Raw genomic sequence first — 15,353 nt, 5'->3', positions numbered from 1 at the left:
ATACAGGTTGTATATAATTAGCTGGACAAAATTAAGTTTGAAATTGCGTCAACGTGATCCAGAATAACCGCACACCGAGACTTCAAAATATTAAATCATTAAAGGCCGCTTTGTCTTTTACAATTTTTCAACATATCAGATAGCGTTCGCTTGAACGCTGCATAGTATTTGATTTGGAAGGAAGCAAATTAAAACATCCAGGCCACATTTGAAAGAAGAAAATCAAAATTTCCGAATGGTATAAAACTCGTACGCGACGGAAAATATAAATCGATCGAGATCGCTTGAAATAAAATGTTCTTTATCAACGCGCAACGTCTTCGGGTAGAATACCGCACGGAATTATATGAATTTTGACTCGTTTCCTTTTATTTCCTGCCAACAGATGCCGACATTTCCTCGTTCTAGCGGTCGATAAAGTCAAATCGATTGTCTCGTACCGGCGTTGTCGCGCGTTTCCTTGAAAACGCCGCTCGAAGCAACCTCGAAGACCTTAAACGTGACGAGCGACGCTTCCATTGTAAATCTTCGAAACCGCAAAACGCTTCGTCACCGAACGCGATTTATCCGCGATCACTTGTTCGGGGACCAGTCAACGAAAAAAAAAACACCTCGTAGTAGGCGCGTCGTGACGCGTGATTCGTACCGGAAGATATGTCGATCGACGATCGTGACGTTGCCGCTGGCGATCGGAATTCGGAGCGTTAACCAAAGACTGCAAAGTTCTCTCGACCAACAAATTTCAATTAAAATCAACTGGCACAGCCATTTCGGAGTACAACCGAAATCAATTTAATCGAGAAACCAAATCCGTCGTTGAGTCACGTTCGAGAAACGTGTTCGAGTCTGGTTCCAAGTCGACGGTAAAGTGGTTTCTTTCGTCGACCGTGGAAAAAAGTGCAGCAGTTATCTCGTTAAGCTGCGCCCATGTCGATAAGCGTTTCGTCCACGCATCGGAGCCGCGTTCGCGGAAGCTATCGGGATAAGCGTTTCTTGGAGAACGTCAACTAGAAACGACTCGCTGCCAGTCTCGCGGCGCAGCTGCCGAGAGCGCTGTTTTCGCTGTCGCGGCATCGATCGGCCACAGTCAGCCATAACCTTTGCAGCTCCACTGTCCCTTCACCCGGACTCTTCCAACTGAATCACCGTAATTGTTCGACGTACCGCTTCGAATTATCTCCGCCGTGTCCTGGTCGATTCCACGCGGTCGTCGCATCGGTGAGAATTGTTGTCGAGAATCGTTGTTGAGAGACCAACGAGCGCAAGCTGATCGACAACCGGACACCAGGAAGACCTTCAACCTTGCGCAACCCCTGCGAGAGGCTCTCCAGTTTCAGTGCTACGAGACAGCCTAGAGTGGCGACCATACACTCATGCGGAGAAGGTAGTCCTCGCAGACTCATTCCCCTTTGAGTCATCGCTGTTTCTGAAGTTTTCGCTCTGTCAGACCTGCACCGTGCCAGCCGTAATGCTGCAAAGCTGTAAAGCTGTAAAGCTGCGTTCTCTCGCCGGGAAAAGGCCTCTTCCCTTCGGCCGCTTGGCAACGCCCGCTTGAGAATGCTCGCACGCGTCGCGTACAGTCCGATGCGGCCACGTTTCTTCGTTTCGTACAGTGTCGCTCGACGCCGTTGACGTGTCGCCGTGGGCGACTATGTTTGGGTGCTCGGTGCGACTCGTCTAGCTCGCGTGCGATATTTCTGGCGAGGGCTTATCCGGTGGCTCAATCGTCAACTTGCGATTACATCTCCTACAACATTTTCGATGCCGTCACGTAGCGGAACAGCTGAGCCGCGCAGAGTTTTTGAGTAAACGTTCAGGAAGAGCCCCGAACAAACCTGTGCAAAATATACAAATGTTCTCGGCTCGGCAACCAGTGGTCCGGTTACATTTTCCCACCAATTTCGTGGTCTCTGCTCGTTTCGACGAGGTTTTGCGCGAATCGTGCTCGGTGAGTCCATGAGAATCGTGCGTGCGCAGCCGATGCGTATTTTCAATGTGCTGCATGTTCACGTGTGCGGGATTACGAAAACAGATGCACTCACTACTTCACGATTCAAATTTCCGCGGTTGTCCAGCGTTTCGTCTATGAATGCTTTGGAGTTGTCGATTCTCCGGCTCAAAGGAATGCTTTCGTGTCTATAATTACGCGCACTACCATGGACTGTGGATTTTTCTACCAAACTACGTTACTCGATGATTATCGACTCGCGTGCTTCATATCTTTGTAATCCGAACGTTTCAACGTTGAAACCCGAGACGATAGTTTCGAATGTACTTTCAAATCCATGGTATCGGTCTTCGAATTATTGTTCTTCCAAGTTGTTCAAATTCGAACGGTAGAGACAAATAAAGCCCTTTCCCCGGATAGATCGATCAAACCATAATGTCCCGGACGGCAATCGGTTCGCCTAATTTTATTCGATTCGAGCAGGATGCCAGAGCGTGAGACTCGGACGACGATAATAGAACCAGCAGGTTTCTCGGCGCGGCCCGGTGCGGTTTGGCCGCTCGTATAACGCTATGTGTGTTTTTTGATTGAAGGTGTTGCGAAGAGGAGCTTGATGGCAGCCGAACCGCAGTGCGGTCGTCGGTCTAACCACTGTTGCGCCGGCTAGCTCCGCGGAAAAGAAGGCAAAGCACAGTGCCTTCGGCCCGCTCGAACAGACGAGCATGAGTGTTCGTGGCTCGAGGACACGTGCTTCGACGCGTGTATCTGCTCGATAGCGGCGTGCAACGCGGACGTCGCCGACTGACGTCAGTAGTTCCGGCGGAAAAACGGGCAAAAGCCAGGAACGGGCATCATCGCCATGGAGCACCAGGATTATCTAATCAATCTACATTATTTGCCGATCTTCCTATTCATCGCGCTTCCCAGCGTTTTCATTGCAACGTAAGTTTCTGGCTTCGATTTGCAGCAATCGCAATCTTTCGCTAGAAATCTTGCAGCGAACACGAGCAAGTCTTAAGCGGACTTTAAGAGAACAACTTTATTTACATAAATTTGTTAATGAATTCTCTCGACAGCTTGTAGAGGCGATAAGAGTAGACGTAAAAGACACAATATTCGTTATTAAATTATGGCATATGAACGCGCGTTGCGCACCTTTTCAATATCACTCAGAAAATCTGGATCGCAAATTGTGCGCTAAAATTGCGCATAACGAATTAGTGAAAACGATTTCGTAATTCTGAGAAAGAATGTTTAAAGTATTCACAAAGATAGAGCTAATATCACCTTTTGTCGTATCAGCGAATAAAATATTCGATTAGCATCTGCTGAATCATAATCTTTATTTCTTCGAGCCTTTCGCGAGTCATTTAATATGCGCAATAGACGTATTAATGAGACATTGTTATTCGTAATAAGAAAGTTTGCATCTGATATCGAACGCGACGCAATCCGTTCAAACAAATTGAGTCCAAATAAAAATGTTCGTTTGTAGGAAACGTTTTATGAAACGTTTCGTTTTTTACTAAACGGCTAAACGAACGAATCTTTGGTGGATGGAACTGAATCATCGTTTTCGGAAAGCGAAATAATATTCTTAAAGCGAAAATGAGATTGTTAGTTTAGCGAGACGAAACGTTTAATGCTAAATCTAATTTTACCAGCGGTAACATCGATCCGAACTCTTCTGTTTGTCCACCAAAAAACTATTACGAAAACGTGTTTTATCCGGCGCTGCCTTTTCCGTATAGTTGTGCGCGGTTCAATTGCCTTTTCTATTTACCATGTTCTACCACGTTAGGCGTCGATGCAATCGGCAAATGACTCACAGTTTCTACTTTGCAGTTATGTAATATCGGTTCTGTTGGGCCACGTGGAGGCCGGGTTTCCTTACATCTCGGACACGGCAACCTACGCACCGGAAAGCTGCATATTCGCCCAGTTTGTCAACATGCTAGCAATGCTCAGTGAGTCCATTATCACGGATACATTTGAATTTTCGATTTCTACCGGTGCCTGGAAAATCGATCGTCGCTCAGCGAATGGTTTAGTGACCTCGATTCTCTTTCGCGCGGGAGACACGAGACTTTCGGTAAAGTAAAAATAGGGTTCGACCATTGAATCGTTCTCGGGTGAATAACGTTGGATTCATTTACACGGATGCGTAAAAATGATTGGTAGTGGTACCAGATGTTACGTAGTATCGACGTAGACGTCGTTTTCCAGTAATTCAATTGGTAAAATCGAACGTTGCATTTAAAAGAAAATAGTTGCTTCATGTTTCGTGCCTCGCGGTATTGAATATCGACTGTTAAACGTTGTCGTTTCAGTGTCCTTCGTGGTCTACATAAGGTACTCCCAGGTAAAGGAGTGCACGACCGTCTTCAGTTTACAATCGTCTCTACCAAAATGGAATCACTGGGCTCTAATCTTTGGCCTAATGTCTACCTTCGGCCTTTCCGTCGTCGCTAATTTTCAAGAAACTTCCGTACTCGTTGTGCATTTCATTGGCGCGCTTCTTTGTTTCGGCGGTGGTACCGCTTATTTCTGGACACAGGTGCGTGATGAAACGTCTTTCGATAATCAAAAAGAGTCTTGTCGCTAGAATCCATGAAAACCAGTTAAACTTCCAACAATAAGTATGCGGTTTTCCGGTACTGCGCTTTCCGACGCGTAGTTTAGTCTTATCGCGAAATAACTACATATCACCGGAAGACTGACCATATTCTCGTACCTTCCTGGTACAAACACGGTTTGCTCCCACTGTATGTGGCATTGTGTTAAAAAGAAAAAAGGAAAAAAGAAACACAGGAATCAGTAGTGGCATACTACGTTATACGATGAAAAATGTCTCTGTAAATCTTTGCGATTATTCAGGAGTTATTTTAATCGGTTATAAATTGTATTTGATGTACTAGTTTATGTGAAACATCCATAAAATCTGTAATCTAGTCAGGTACTGGCACATGTTTCTGGGCAAAGAAGGCGGCACTCAGCATTGTTGAAACAAGCTACAGATAACACGCGAATGCTATAGTATAAAATTAGCAGGATCGTAATCCGATCGGTTTTCCTCGTCTTGCATCGTTTCCTGGAAAACTAATTATGCAGGACACGTTACTTTGGTCCGGAATAAAAACTCACGCTTTTGTAGATATCAATCGACCTGTTTCGTTTTCAGGCTGTATGCACGTTCTACCTACATCCGCTGGGATGCTCGTTGAGACTGGCGCATCTGCGAACCGGGTTGTCCATCTTCTGCACCGTTTGCTTCTTCGTTACCCTCATCACCGGCGTGCTGTCGCACCTGGTTTATAAGGGTTGGTTCGTTTCCTTTCTGCACCCACTCGTTTCCTTTTTCGCGCGCCTGCTAACGAATCCGCGACCGCTTTCTATTCCAGGAACGAATCCTCGGAAATGGTACAAAGAAGACGGTGGCTGGGAGTTGCACGTGGCCAGCACGGTCACCGAATGGATCTGCGCCATAGCGTTCTGTATCTACCTTCTGACCTTCACGGATGAATTTAGAGACCTCAAGATCAGTCATCCAACAGTACATTCGCATTTCTACTTAGACTTCTCGTTAGGCAATCATTCCCATTTAACTCCTTAACTTACAATTACGGGCGTAGCTCGTAGTAGACGATCGGGCCAAACATAAATATTACGGGCATAGCACGTAATACGATGATCGGGTCAAATATGAAAATTAGCGGCGGCGCCCTTCTATAGTTATGAATATTTGTGGAATATTTGATAAGTAATTACAACGTGATGTAATAATTGTGGTAGATGCAAGCACTACAAAAAGTTTATTTACGATTATATAATATTTAGGATTGGCCCGATCATTGTACGGAATAAGTCGTGCGAATGGCTCGAAGGCTGCGCGAGCTTGTATACGTTTTCGGCCCGAAATTTTCGAACCTAAATCGTAGGTTAAGGGGTTAATCCGGAATAAATCGCTATAAACGAAAACGTTGATCTTCTTTGTCAACATTTTGCACAGATCATTGTATCGTTGTATCGTTTTGTTAGGTAATCTGCGTGCCGAGTCGCGCGAGACTGAACAACGAGGCGCTGAACGAGAGCCAGAACTCTGCGATGAATCCCGAACGGCGCTCGCCGAGGACTACCTGATCGTTGATAGGCAGAGGCGTCGGTGGTTATGTGAACCTTCTCTCACACTCTCCGGTCAACACCCCGTGCCCCGGCTACAGGTACTGCGAATCCCGAGAGGCTTTGTTGGACGAGGTGGCGCCTTTGGTGGCGACCACGCCGTCAGCTACCTGCGATGTTGACAGGAGAACCGACGTTCTCTGCCCGGTGCAGATACACGCGCAAGACCCACCGATCCGTGAACGGCGACGACAGTCCACGGAACGAGAAGGCGCCGAGAGCAGGCAAAAGTGGGGCGAGGATTACCCAAGGAAGTGGATAGACCTGGACGAGAACATCTTGGACGGCTACATACTGATAGACGACGCGTGCTTGGAGCCTACCACGGCGCTCGACGAATCGCAGGAGCTTCCTTACCCGGAAGGCGCCGCGGAAGCCGACGACGAAGAAGGCGACGCCGACAGTCATGGCAAAGGTGACTCCTGGATGTACAGCAGGCGAAGACGAGGAGTCGCGAGGAAGCCCGGAGAAAACTCGGATCTTTGCACAACCTACCCACTGGCCAACAGTCACGGCAGCGGCCGAGAATGGAGCAGTCACCCCAAGTACGGCGAGCTGTACTCGCACATCGTCGTCAACAAGTTCCTGGAGGCGAATCGAGACGTCGCGACGAATCACTCGGTGGCGAATAGTCACGGGAATCGCAGCATCTCGTCGGACAATCAGGAAGGAAGCTTCGAAGACACCGCGGAGTTCGATCGGCTGTACCGAGGCAGCAGACCGAGCACTAATTACGAAGTCGCGAACAGTCACACCAGTTACGGGGCGTATCTCGAAGGACGCGCGCAGCAAGAAGACGCGACGCGATCGTCGGGCTGGCCGGTCGCGTCTTGGAGGGAACATTTGTTCAACGCTTCTATGCCGGAGGAGAGGAAGCTCGAGTCGGCGAACATCGATATCATCGAAGACGAAGACGACGACGTTGCGTTTACCGATTCAACGGCAACGAAGCTGGAGAGGGAGCCACTGATCGAACCGGCCTGCGACATCGAGCAGTGTTTGGTTCAGATCGAGGAGAGCTTGTTGAACATCGAGCAGAACTTGCTCCATGTGCAGGATCTTGATATACCGGAATTGCGAAACCTCTTGTATAACAGCCCGACCATCGAGAAAAGCCTATTCGAAGTCCAGGATCTTTTGTACACCGAGGATATTGTTCCCACGACAAAACAAAAGAAATCCTTGTCGTTGGAGTCCGAAGAAGAGAACGAAGACGAAGATGAGGACGAGGAAGAAGAACAAGTTTGGATCGAACGCGACTCGACGATCAAAGATGACGATGACGAAGACGGCAATCCTGGCGGCGGTGGTCTCGCCGATTCCTCGAACGAATCGCTTGACACGACCAATGTCTCGGAGGCTAACCACTCGGGATCGACGGACCATTGTACGAACGTCGACTTTGCGAGCGGGTCTACGATCTTGCCAGACGGAGAGAAATCCAGCTACACCGAGAAGGCAGTAAACTTCATTCCGAACAGTCTGAACAAAACGCTGCCCAGAAGAATCGTTCTTGACGGCGCTAAGGAAAACATTCGTATGTGTTCATCAGAGCCCGAGGAGCCAACGTCCATCGACTACAATCTGAACACCGCCTGCGCGGAGAAGAAGCTGTTGTGCCGCGACAAGTGCCACAACAGGACCAACTCTTTGGACAAGAACTCGACGTTTCCGAACCTGGGCTCGCCCGACAAATTGGATGCCGGGAAGAGTTCCCTGCAAAATTTGCTACTCGAACCCGCTAAGGGCAACGCGTTGGACCTCTCGGGGAAGGCCAGGTCGGAGGAGATATTGCAAACCTCGCGGGAGAAATTTTTGAAAAATTTCAACAGAAGGAGCATAGACGACAAACGCTGGACCATCATGGAGGCGAAGACGGAGGACGTGCAGAAAAGGATCGAGTCCATAGCTTCGCACAGACGGTTTATGGTCTCTGGGTCGAACGATCCAAAGGGGGCGAGAGTGGCGAAGGAATCGATGGAGAGCAGCCCAAGCTCGCGAGACAAATCGCCCACCAGGTCTAAAAGAACCGCGATCTCTAGCGACAAGAGCCAGGAGAAGGATAAGGAGACTGCCAATTGCAAGGGTTTCGAGAAAAGGAAGAGGAACAAGATGACGAGTAGAAGTCAAACTTCGGAGAACGCATTGATGCCTAGTAAACTGATCTCTCTGTCGTTGTCCCTGCTGCTCGCGGCTCTGCTGCAGGCGGTCAGGTGCCTGACGGACCTGGTCGAGGACGCCTTCAAGTCTGTCAGCTACGACAGAGGCGGCATGTTGCAATGAGACGCTCTGCGAACGATTTTCGTCCGGCACGCAAACGTCCCCGGGGGGACACGGTATCGTCCTTGATAAGATACGCGTTCGAATGGTAACGTTAGATGACACTACACGTATATTTCGTCGCACGTATCTCCTTTTTCAACGTTTCCTTGTACGCTTCCGTCCAAGACCAGATTCCCGTTATGATGGTGCTCACAATTTTTCCGCGAACCGATAATTATCTCTCGTCGGTAATAGAAACGTAGACAGTTGTCTCAATGTGGTTAGCAGCGTCGAGCGTCGCTCGTTGGGTTGTCGCACGTGAATTAATCACGAAGAACGACGATTATCGTCGAGGAACGCTAACCGATAACAGAGCACGCCTTTTATTCGGAAAATATTGTACGAATCGTGTGGCAAAAAAGTAATGTGTAACTTCTGGTGCAAACATTGGCTATAGTTTGGACACGTTGCGTTATGATTCTTTCCAGTAATTCATTTTAACGCGTAAATATACAATATACAATATACAAAGATTGATCGTGCAACGGTAACTGAAACGAAACGTTTCTTTCTTAAATAGATAGTTTAATCTATTCGATGCAGGGTTAGATTTTTACACAGGGACCACTGGTATTCATATGCGTTTAGTACAGATTAGATTTCATTGAACACTCTGCGGACATTACGAATATTTCCGTAAAAGACAGCTCTCCGATAGTTCGCGAAAATATTTTTCTAGAAAATGTCTAAAAGTATCCGAGTTGAGTTGTGATTCGAGGCTCGTCACGTGTTACTGGAATTTTAAAGATACATTCTTGATGGACTGATCAAATTAACGACTCAAATTACTCCAAGCATTCCTTTAATTTTATCGAAGACGAAACCAATGTCAATCTTTGTATTATCAATCAATCGTTTTATATCAACGAATAACGTGTCAGCGAAGCAACAGGATTCGCGTGCGACAGCCCGACTCGTCGCGTCTGAAATTGTTTGTAGACCTTAGCGATAGCGATCTAACCAATAAAGTATCGAGCTACGGAAAGTCGCGATAAGGATCATCGGTAAAACAGAACATAATCTCTCCGTCAGTAATTCGACGATCGAACGTCGCGAGCCGAACGTGCCGCTCTCTGTTATAAATGTTCAGTGTACGAATTCATAGCTTTATGGAAACGAAGAAGCTCCACGCATCACGCCTCGTCAATAAAAGATATCCTCTTGAGAATCAACCCTGCGAACAGCCTAGAACTGGTCTTGGAAATCGCGAAAGAAGAAAAGGTTGTCGATACGGAGACTTCCAGTTTCGAATCTATAATTTGCAACCATAAACGTCCAGAAGCTGCTGCTGATGTCTGTGATAAACGCTATGCTTACGATCCACGATTATGTTTTTACGCAGAAACGCTGCCGAATGGAAACGAGAAAGCGTACATCGTAAGAGCGATACGACCTCTTGTTTCATTTTCATTTTCCTTTTCTTTTTCTTTTCCTTGTTCCGTTGTACTTAACCGTCGAGAGGATTTCGTGGCGGACACGAAGAGAGAGAGAGAAAGAGAGGGAGAAAAAGATTGTTGTCGGACGAATCGCAGAACGCGACGAGATCGGATAGTCGTCTCAGGATAGGCGGCTGATTTATCAGAACGCAATCAGAACTTTTAACGAGCTTCCAAGGAAGGTGTTTACGGATCGCTAAGCGAGTATGTGCCAGAAACGATGACGCGGCGCGAAATTTGATAGTGCACGATAATAGAAAACGAAGAATGTTACAGATAAGACTTATCGATGGTGCAAAGTACGGGCTAAGCATTGTACGGTGTTTGACATCGCGTGCGTACACACGTTCAAAAGTGCCTAAACCCATCGCGAGTACGCGAGGTACAGTACATATTATCTAGTTAATGTTAAAAATGAGACAGAACACAAGGAATAAAAGAAAAGAGGAGTGAGAGAGAAAGAGAGAGCGAGAGAGAGAGAGAGAGAGAAAGAGAGAGAGAGAAAGAGGGAGAAAATCGAAATTAAAGAAACTAACGATTTAAACGCTACCTATGTCTCTACCTAAATAAGCCTCTTTTTTTGCTAGGAGAAAAAAAAACACAGAAAATAAAGGAACGCAGGGCGAGCCAACGAAAAAACGCTTAACAACGTTCGAAATACATGTGCATGTGTTCAATCACTTTTATACCCACCTCCATCCACCCTTCGTCTCTTCCCGCTACTCACGGTGCGAGAGCTTCTTTCAAAAGTTTGGAACCTCTCGCAAATTAATTTCCTCCGGCCGGAGCAGATTATCAAGGTCTAATAAGAAATTTCCCAACGAATTTTATGAACTCGTTTTGGTAAAGTTTATTCGCGTTAGCCCGCGACGCTCGAAGCTCCAGGGATCTCGCGAACCTCGAGAAAATGTAATCAAACCCTCTTGCAAATTAAAAATCACCCCCGCCTCGGCATCAAGAAACTTGCTCGTCAATTTATTTACACCGGAGCGAGAAAATTATCCGTAATCGCGTTCCGTCCGCGGAAAGGAGACTCTCGGCAAACGAAGTTCTTTCCGAAAATCAGTTTCGACAGGATCAAGCTTGTCGGTAAAACTGATTTTCCTCGGACATTCGCTTAAACGGCGCTCTGGAAGTACAACAGTAATTCTATCAATTTTATGAAAACTTGTCGATGCGATAAATAAATACAGTTTTATTCGACTCTTGTTTCCCGCAACCGATACGGAAAGCTTGTATTTTACGCATAGACACAATTTCCACAACCAATTTCCACAGCTTCACGATACCATAGTATTCTGTTATCAGCTGTTGCCACTGTTCAAAACCGCGTCTCTCTTCAGCCAACGATCCCTATACGCATCGCCATGAGATCATCCAAAAAGTTCGGGATACCGCAGTTCTCGTCCCAGAGGAGAGGCAGAGAGAGAGGGGGGGGGTGTGAGAAATCAAGGCAGAGAGAGAGGGAGAAAGCGGAAGAGAAAGAGAGAGAAAGGGAGAGCGGTGGTATCGATCAATGCTTTACGCCTTACGCTTATCTCGTGTGACAAGGGAGGTCGGCAGGTCACTATAGAACGAGCTTCCGAACCTACTTCGCACCTAACGCGTCCTCAACTACCGAATCAAAATCGATTCTGACCTCCATAACTTCACGGTCTTCCATGAACAGCTAATTTTAATCCAGCTCCGGCAATGACCGTACTCGAGGCACCAACGATGCTCGACAGCGTAACACGAGCAAGGATATCCTAAATATATCGCTGCCGATCGATCGGCCATCGCGTAACTTCCTTTTCGCGATAGACTCCTCCGAACACTTGATAAACCCTTTCGGAGCAGGAACCACCCCCGGAGAGAAGTTTCACGTCCACCTGTTATCCGATCGCGTTCGATTTGTCCAGGTAAGGTGATCCATATTCATGCGGGGCCAGGCGCCGTTAGAATTTTCAATCGAGTTCCTCGGCATGGCTAAAACACACTCAGAATATATTAAAAGGAGACGACGGCCGCCATCGTCGAGCTTTACGGCCCACTCGAACAGTTTACAGAGCACTCGAATCGCGTCGCTTCGTCTCGCGCGGATATTGGTCGGCCAAACCATAACACACCGATATTGACATCTCATCGGGTATTTATTGCTGATCGCTATATCAGGAGAGATTCTTCGGGATCGTGCCCCTGCGGAATATCAATCGTTTAGGGAGGCGGATCTGGTACGGGTGGGCTTTACGGCCGCTGACTGGCCGATAGAAAAATCGCGTCCGAGGCGAACGCTTCGCGACGAACTTGGCGCGGTTCGGTAATGCTGAAATATACGCTCCCGGTGAAAATAAGGCGGATAAGACACGAGCTCGAAAACATCGTCGGACCTTTTCCATCGTTATCGTGTACCACGCTCGAGGCGTCCGATGCCTACGAGAGAACTGCATCGGCCACGTCGCACCCCCCGCACCCTCGCGCCCTTCCAACTAGCAGCTACGTGCTCCAGAATTACAAGATGCATCGGCGCTTTGTTGGCCTGTGAATCGTGTCGCCGGAAGAATCGTATAGCATACGTGAAAATTGGTTTCGCACGGTGAAAAGAATTTCGCGACGACAGAGAGGTGAAAATCTGACGAATTTCTAACGCGTTAGTTCACCTCGGATCCTTTTTCCAAACGTTTTACATTATCATTGAAAACAAACATAAATCGGGAGAGCTTGGACACGTAATGCGCTTTTACTAGTTTCGTGACCAAAAACAAAACAAAACTGTACTCGTTTTATCTTCTTCCACGAGATTTTACGCCGCTTTTACTACCACGGTGCATCATTTTATAAGGTATCGAACCAAAGAAATCCGTTCGCGCCGAATAAGAAGCATCAACCTTGGCTCGAAAAATAGAACACCATTGTAGAAAAGCGATACCTTGTTGCCACATGGCGAGATTTACGAGGGATTCTAAACTGTAAATATTTTACCCCAGTTGCGAGATACCGTCGTAGCAGCAACAGCTGTGCACCTATACGGATCGTTGCTAAACTTCTTCAATAATCGAATACTTGTTAAACGAGTTAAACAGAAAATTGAGCAATTCCGAAAATCGTCGACAAAGCCACTACGTGGCTCCAGGGATCTTCGCATGTTTTCCTTTTTAAATCTTTTAGTTCGCTTTTACCGTTCGTTTTAACGATATGCAAACACGAATGCATCTCTAAAACAACTCGATCTCTCCCAGATGGAAATAACGACGAACAAAGAGTCGCTTTAGAGACATACGGAAAACATGGAGCTTGCATAATTAGCAACGACGCCGTGTTACGTTGTTGGAGACGAATTGTCAAAGGTCATTAAAGATACAAAATATTAACATTTTACAAACGAAATTGTAGTTTACGAATTCCCACGTAAATTAAACAAGAAATTAACCCCGTATCAATGAATTACATTTAATAGAGAAGATAAACGAGCATTACAAAGTTCCTATTCGTTGCCGAAGCTTAGTCCTCGAATAACGGTATATAAAGCCATTGCTACATTTTCAATAAACTGAGCGGAATCCCGGGATCGCGATATTTCGCAGAAGACGCGAAACTTCCTAAAACGAAAAATACCTTAAATCGTACGAATATGAAGTTCAAAACAGCTTGGATTCATCGGAACGCCGAGGCGCTGAGTGAACTTTTCTCGGGACCGGGATAGTTTGGTGCTTCCAACGAGAAAATTCTTACCTCGGGGAAACTCGGAAAATTTCAACGACACTCGAGTAGCTCGTAACCCGAGCAACATGCAACGAGAACTCGACGGCAAACTATAACGCGTCTACACGGTGGACGCAGGAATACTTGCGCGTTACGCGAAGCTTGTTCCGTAAGCTCTCCTGCAAACTGAAACTCCAACGGGACACGTGCCCGTGAAAAATAGAGCTCGCAAAACCAGGCTTCGTGTCTGGAGCTTTTAGATAAAAAATATTAATGGAGACTGGGGATCTTTGCGCGGCCTAACATTCTCGGTCCAAAGTCTCGACAGTGTGCCCCAAAGAGGTATTCCTCGAACTTGAAAGCGACTGTTTCTTCCGGTCTAGACTTCAGCGTTCGCTAGAAATTTTACGGAATTAAAACTATGCCAACGGACTTGCGTTATCGCACCGGAATCATAGTTTTCGACTCGATGAATCGAACAAAGAACAATTCACGATAGTCTGACCACGTTCGAACTATTCCCGCAGTTTTATTTCACCGTAGCGTGTCCGGTTAATGGCGGATCTATCTACTTCACTACTCTATTTCAAGTTTACAGACCCCGTTACATCGCCGCCGCAGCACAATTTAATTTTATTCGATTGTTGCGTATGGACCGGTCGTTTCCATTTATCGTTACTATTAACCTTTGGGATACGAGACCCTCCGCCGAGTTACGCTGGGACACGAACGTCTCCTTTTTTTATGAAACATTAATAAAGACGTTCATTTTCATTTCGTCTCAAAGGTGCAAAAATGTTCGTTTTAACCTCCAGCAACAATTTCGCCGTAATGTTCCATTAAAACTACATAATCGTGTCCCGGGGCGAACTACACGGCTTCTCGCTAAAGGGCTAGTTGTTATTTGCAATATCGCCGGTCGGGCGAGCGGCGTTCCACTGAGAGAATTGCAAATTGAATAGCAGAGTGGCACGAATGTTACTTGGTTACAGTGGCACATTTCATCGTTATCGATTCGTACGGTAAATCATTTTGTATATTGGTGAGATCGAGTCGCTTAGGGGAGAAGTGTTATGGAAAAGACACGTATTGGGACACCAGAGACTACTCTGGTACTCTATATTTCGATTTCTCAGTTTTTAATATTAAAATACGTTGCTTGAAATTCGAAAGGAGCGACCAAAGTCTAGAATCTCGGTCTGCTCATTGTCATCTCGTTCTTTCAAACGGCGTTTCCGAATGTTCGGGCGACTCATCAACGTTTCCACTCCCTTCCTCGCTATTCGACAAGTAAAAAGCTATCGCTCCGCTGGCGTAGATAATGATAGAAAACGCGACAAAAAGTTCTCATTACGGTCGTCGATCGCAATCGACATAGCGTCTCAGCGCGGAGAGCTTCGCCGCGACGACGACGAAGATGACGACAACGACGAATGGCATCGCGTCAAGCGGATAAAAATGCATCTCCGGGATGCGGAAGAATTTCATTAAAGTCTGGTCAGAGAAGGATAAGGGGAGGAAGAAGAGATCCAATTAAATCTAAAAACTAAAGTACGTGAAGCAGCACGGTAGGATGCAACAGAAACAAGAGTACTTTTGATCTCTTCTGTGACGATTTAAAGAGCGATGTACCCCCAAGATAAACCTATCCAGGTGGAGGAGAACAAAGGATGGGGAGAAAATGTAGTATGTTTCCCAGCCAATGAAGAGACGCGTGATATTAAAACCGAGATACTCGATGAAAGGTCGATCGTTCTCATCGGAGCGGCAAAAGCAGCTTTCGCGTT

General features: G+C 46.6%; 1 protein-coding gene across 3 annotated transcripts; it reads left to right on the top strand.

Moving 5' to 3' along the window:
* Positions 1-703: 703 nt before the first annotated feature.
* Positions 704-6,125, top strand: LOC144479144 (DNA damage-regulated autophagy modulator protein 2-like). 3 transcript variants are annotated; one of them, XM_078197670.1, is made up of 7 exons: positions 704-1,384; positions 2,542-2,890; positions 3,794-3,915; positions 4,279-4,505; positions 5,130-5,268; positions 5,350-5,501; positions 5,987-6,125. In XM_078197670.1, the coding sequence occupies exons 2-7, from the start codon at positions 2,808-2,810 to the stop codon at positions 6,086-6,088; spliced, it is 825 nt and encodes a 274-aa protein (XP_078053796.1). In that variant the 5' UTR covers positions 704-1,384; positions 2,542-2,807; the 3' UTR covers positions 6,089-6,125. The 3 variants fall into 3 exon arrangements, with proteins under 3 accessions (XP_078053796.1, XP_078053798.1, XP_078053797.1); XM_078197672.1 differs by having other exon boundaries at positions 5,130-5,272; XM_078197671.1 differs by lacking the exon at positions 704-1,384 and adding an exon at positions 1,747-1,948.
* Positions 6,126-15,353: the final 9,228 nt, after the last annotated feature.

This window comes from Augochlora pura, chromosome 3, assembly GCF_028453695.1.
Source record: "Augochlora pura isolate Apur16 chromosome 3, APUR_v2.2.1, whole genome shotgun sequence".
Lineage (NCBI taxonomy): Eukaryota > Metazoa > Arthropoda > Insecta > Hymenoptera > Halictidae > Augochlora > Augochlora pura.
Note: the sequence above shows the minus strand (reverse complement) of the source record. Positions and strands in the feature narration are given on the sequence as shown.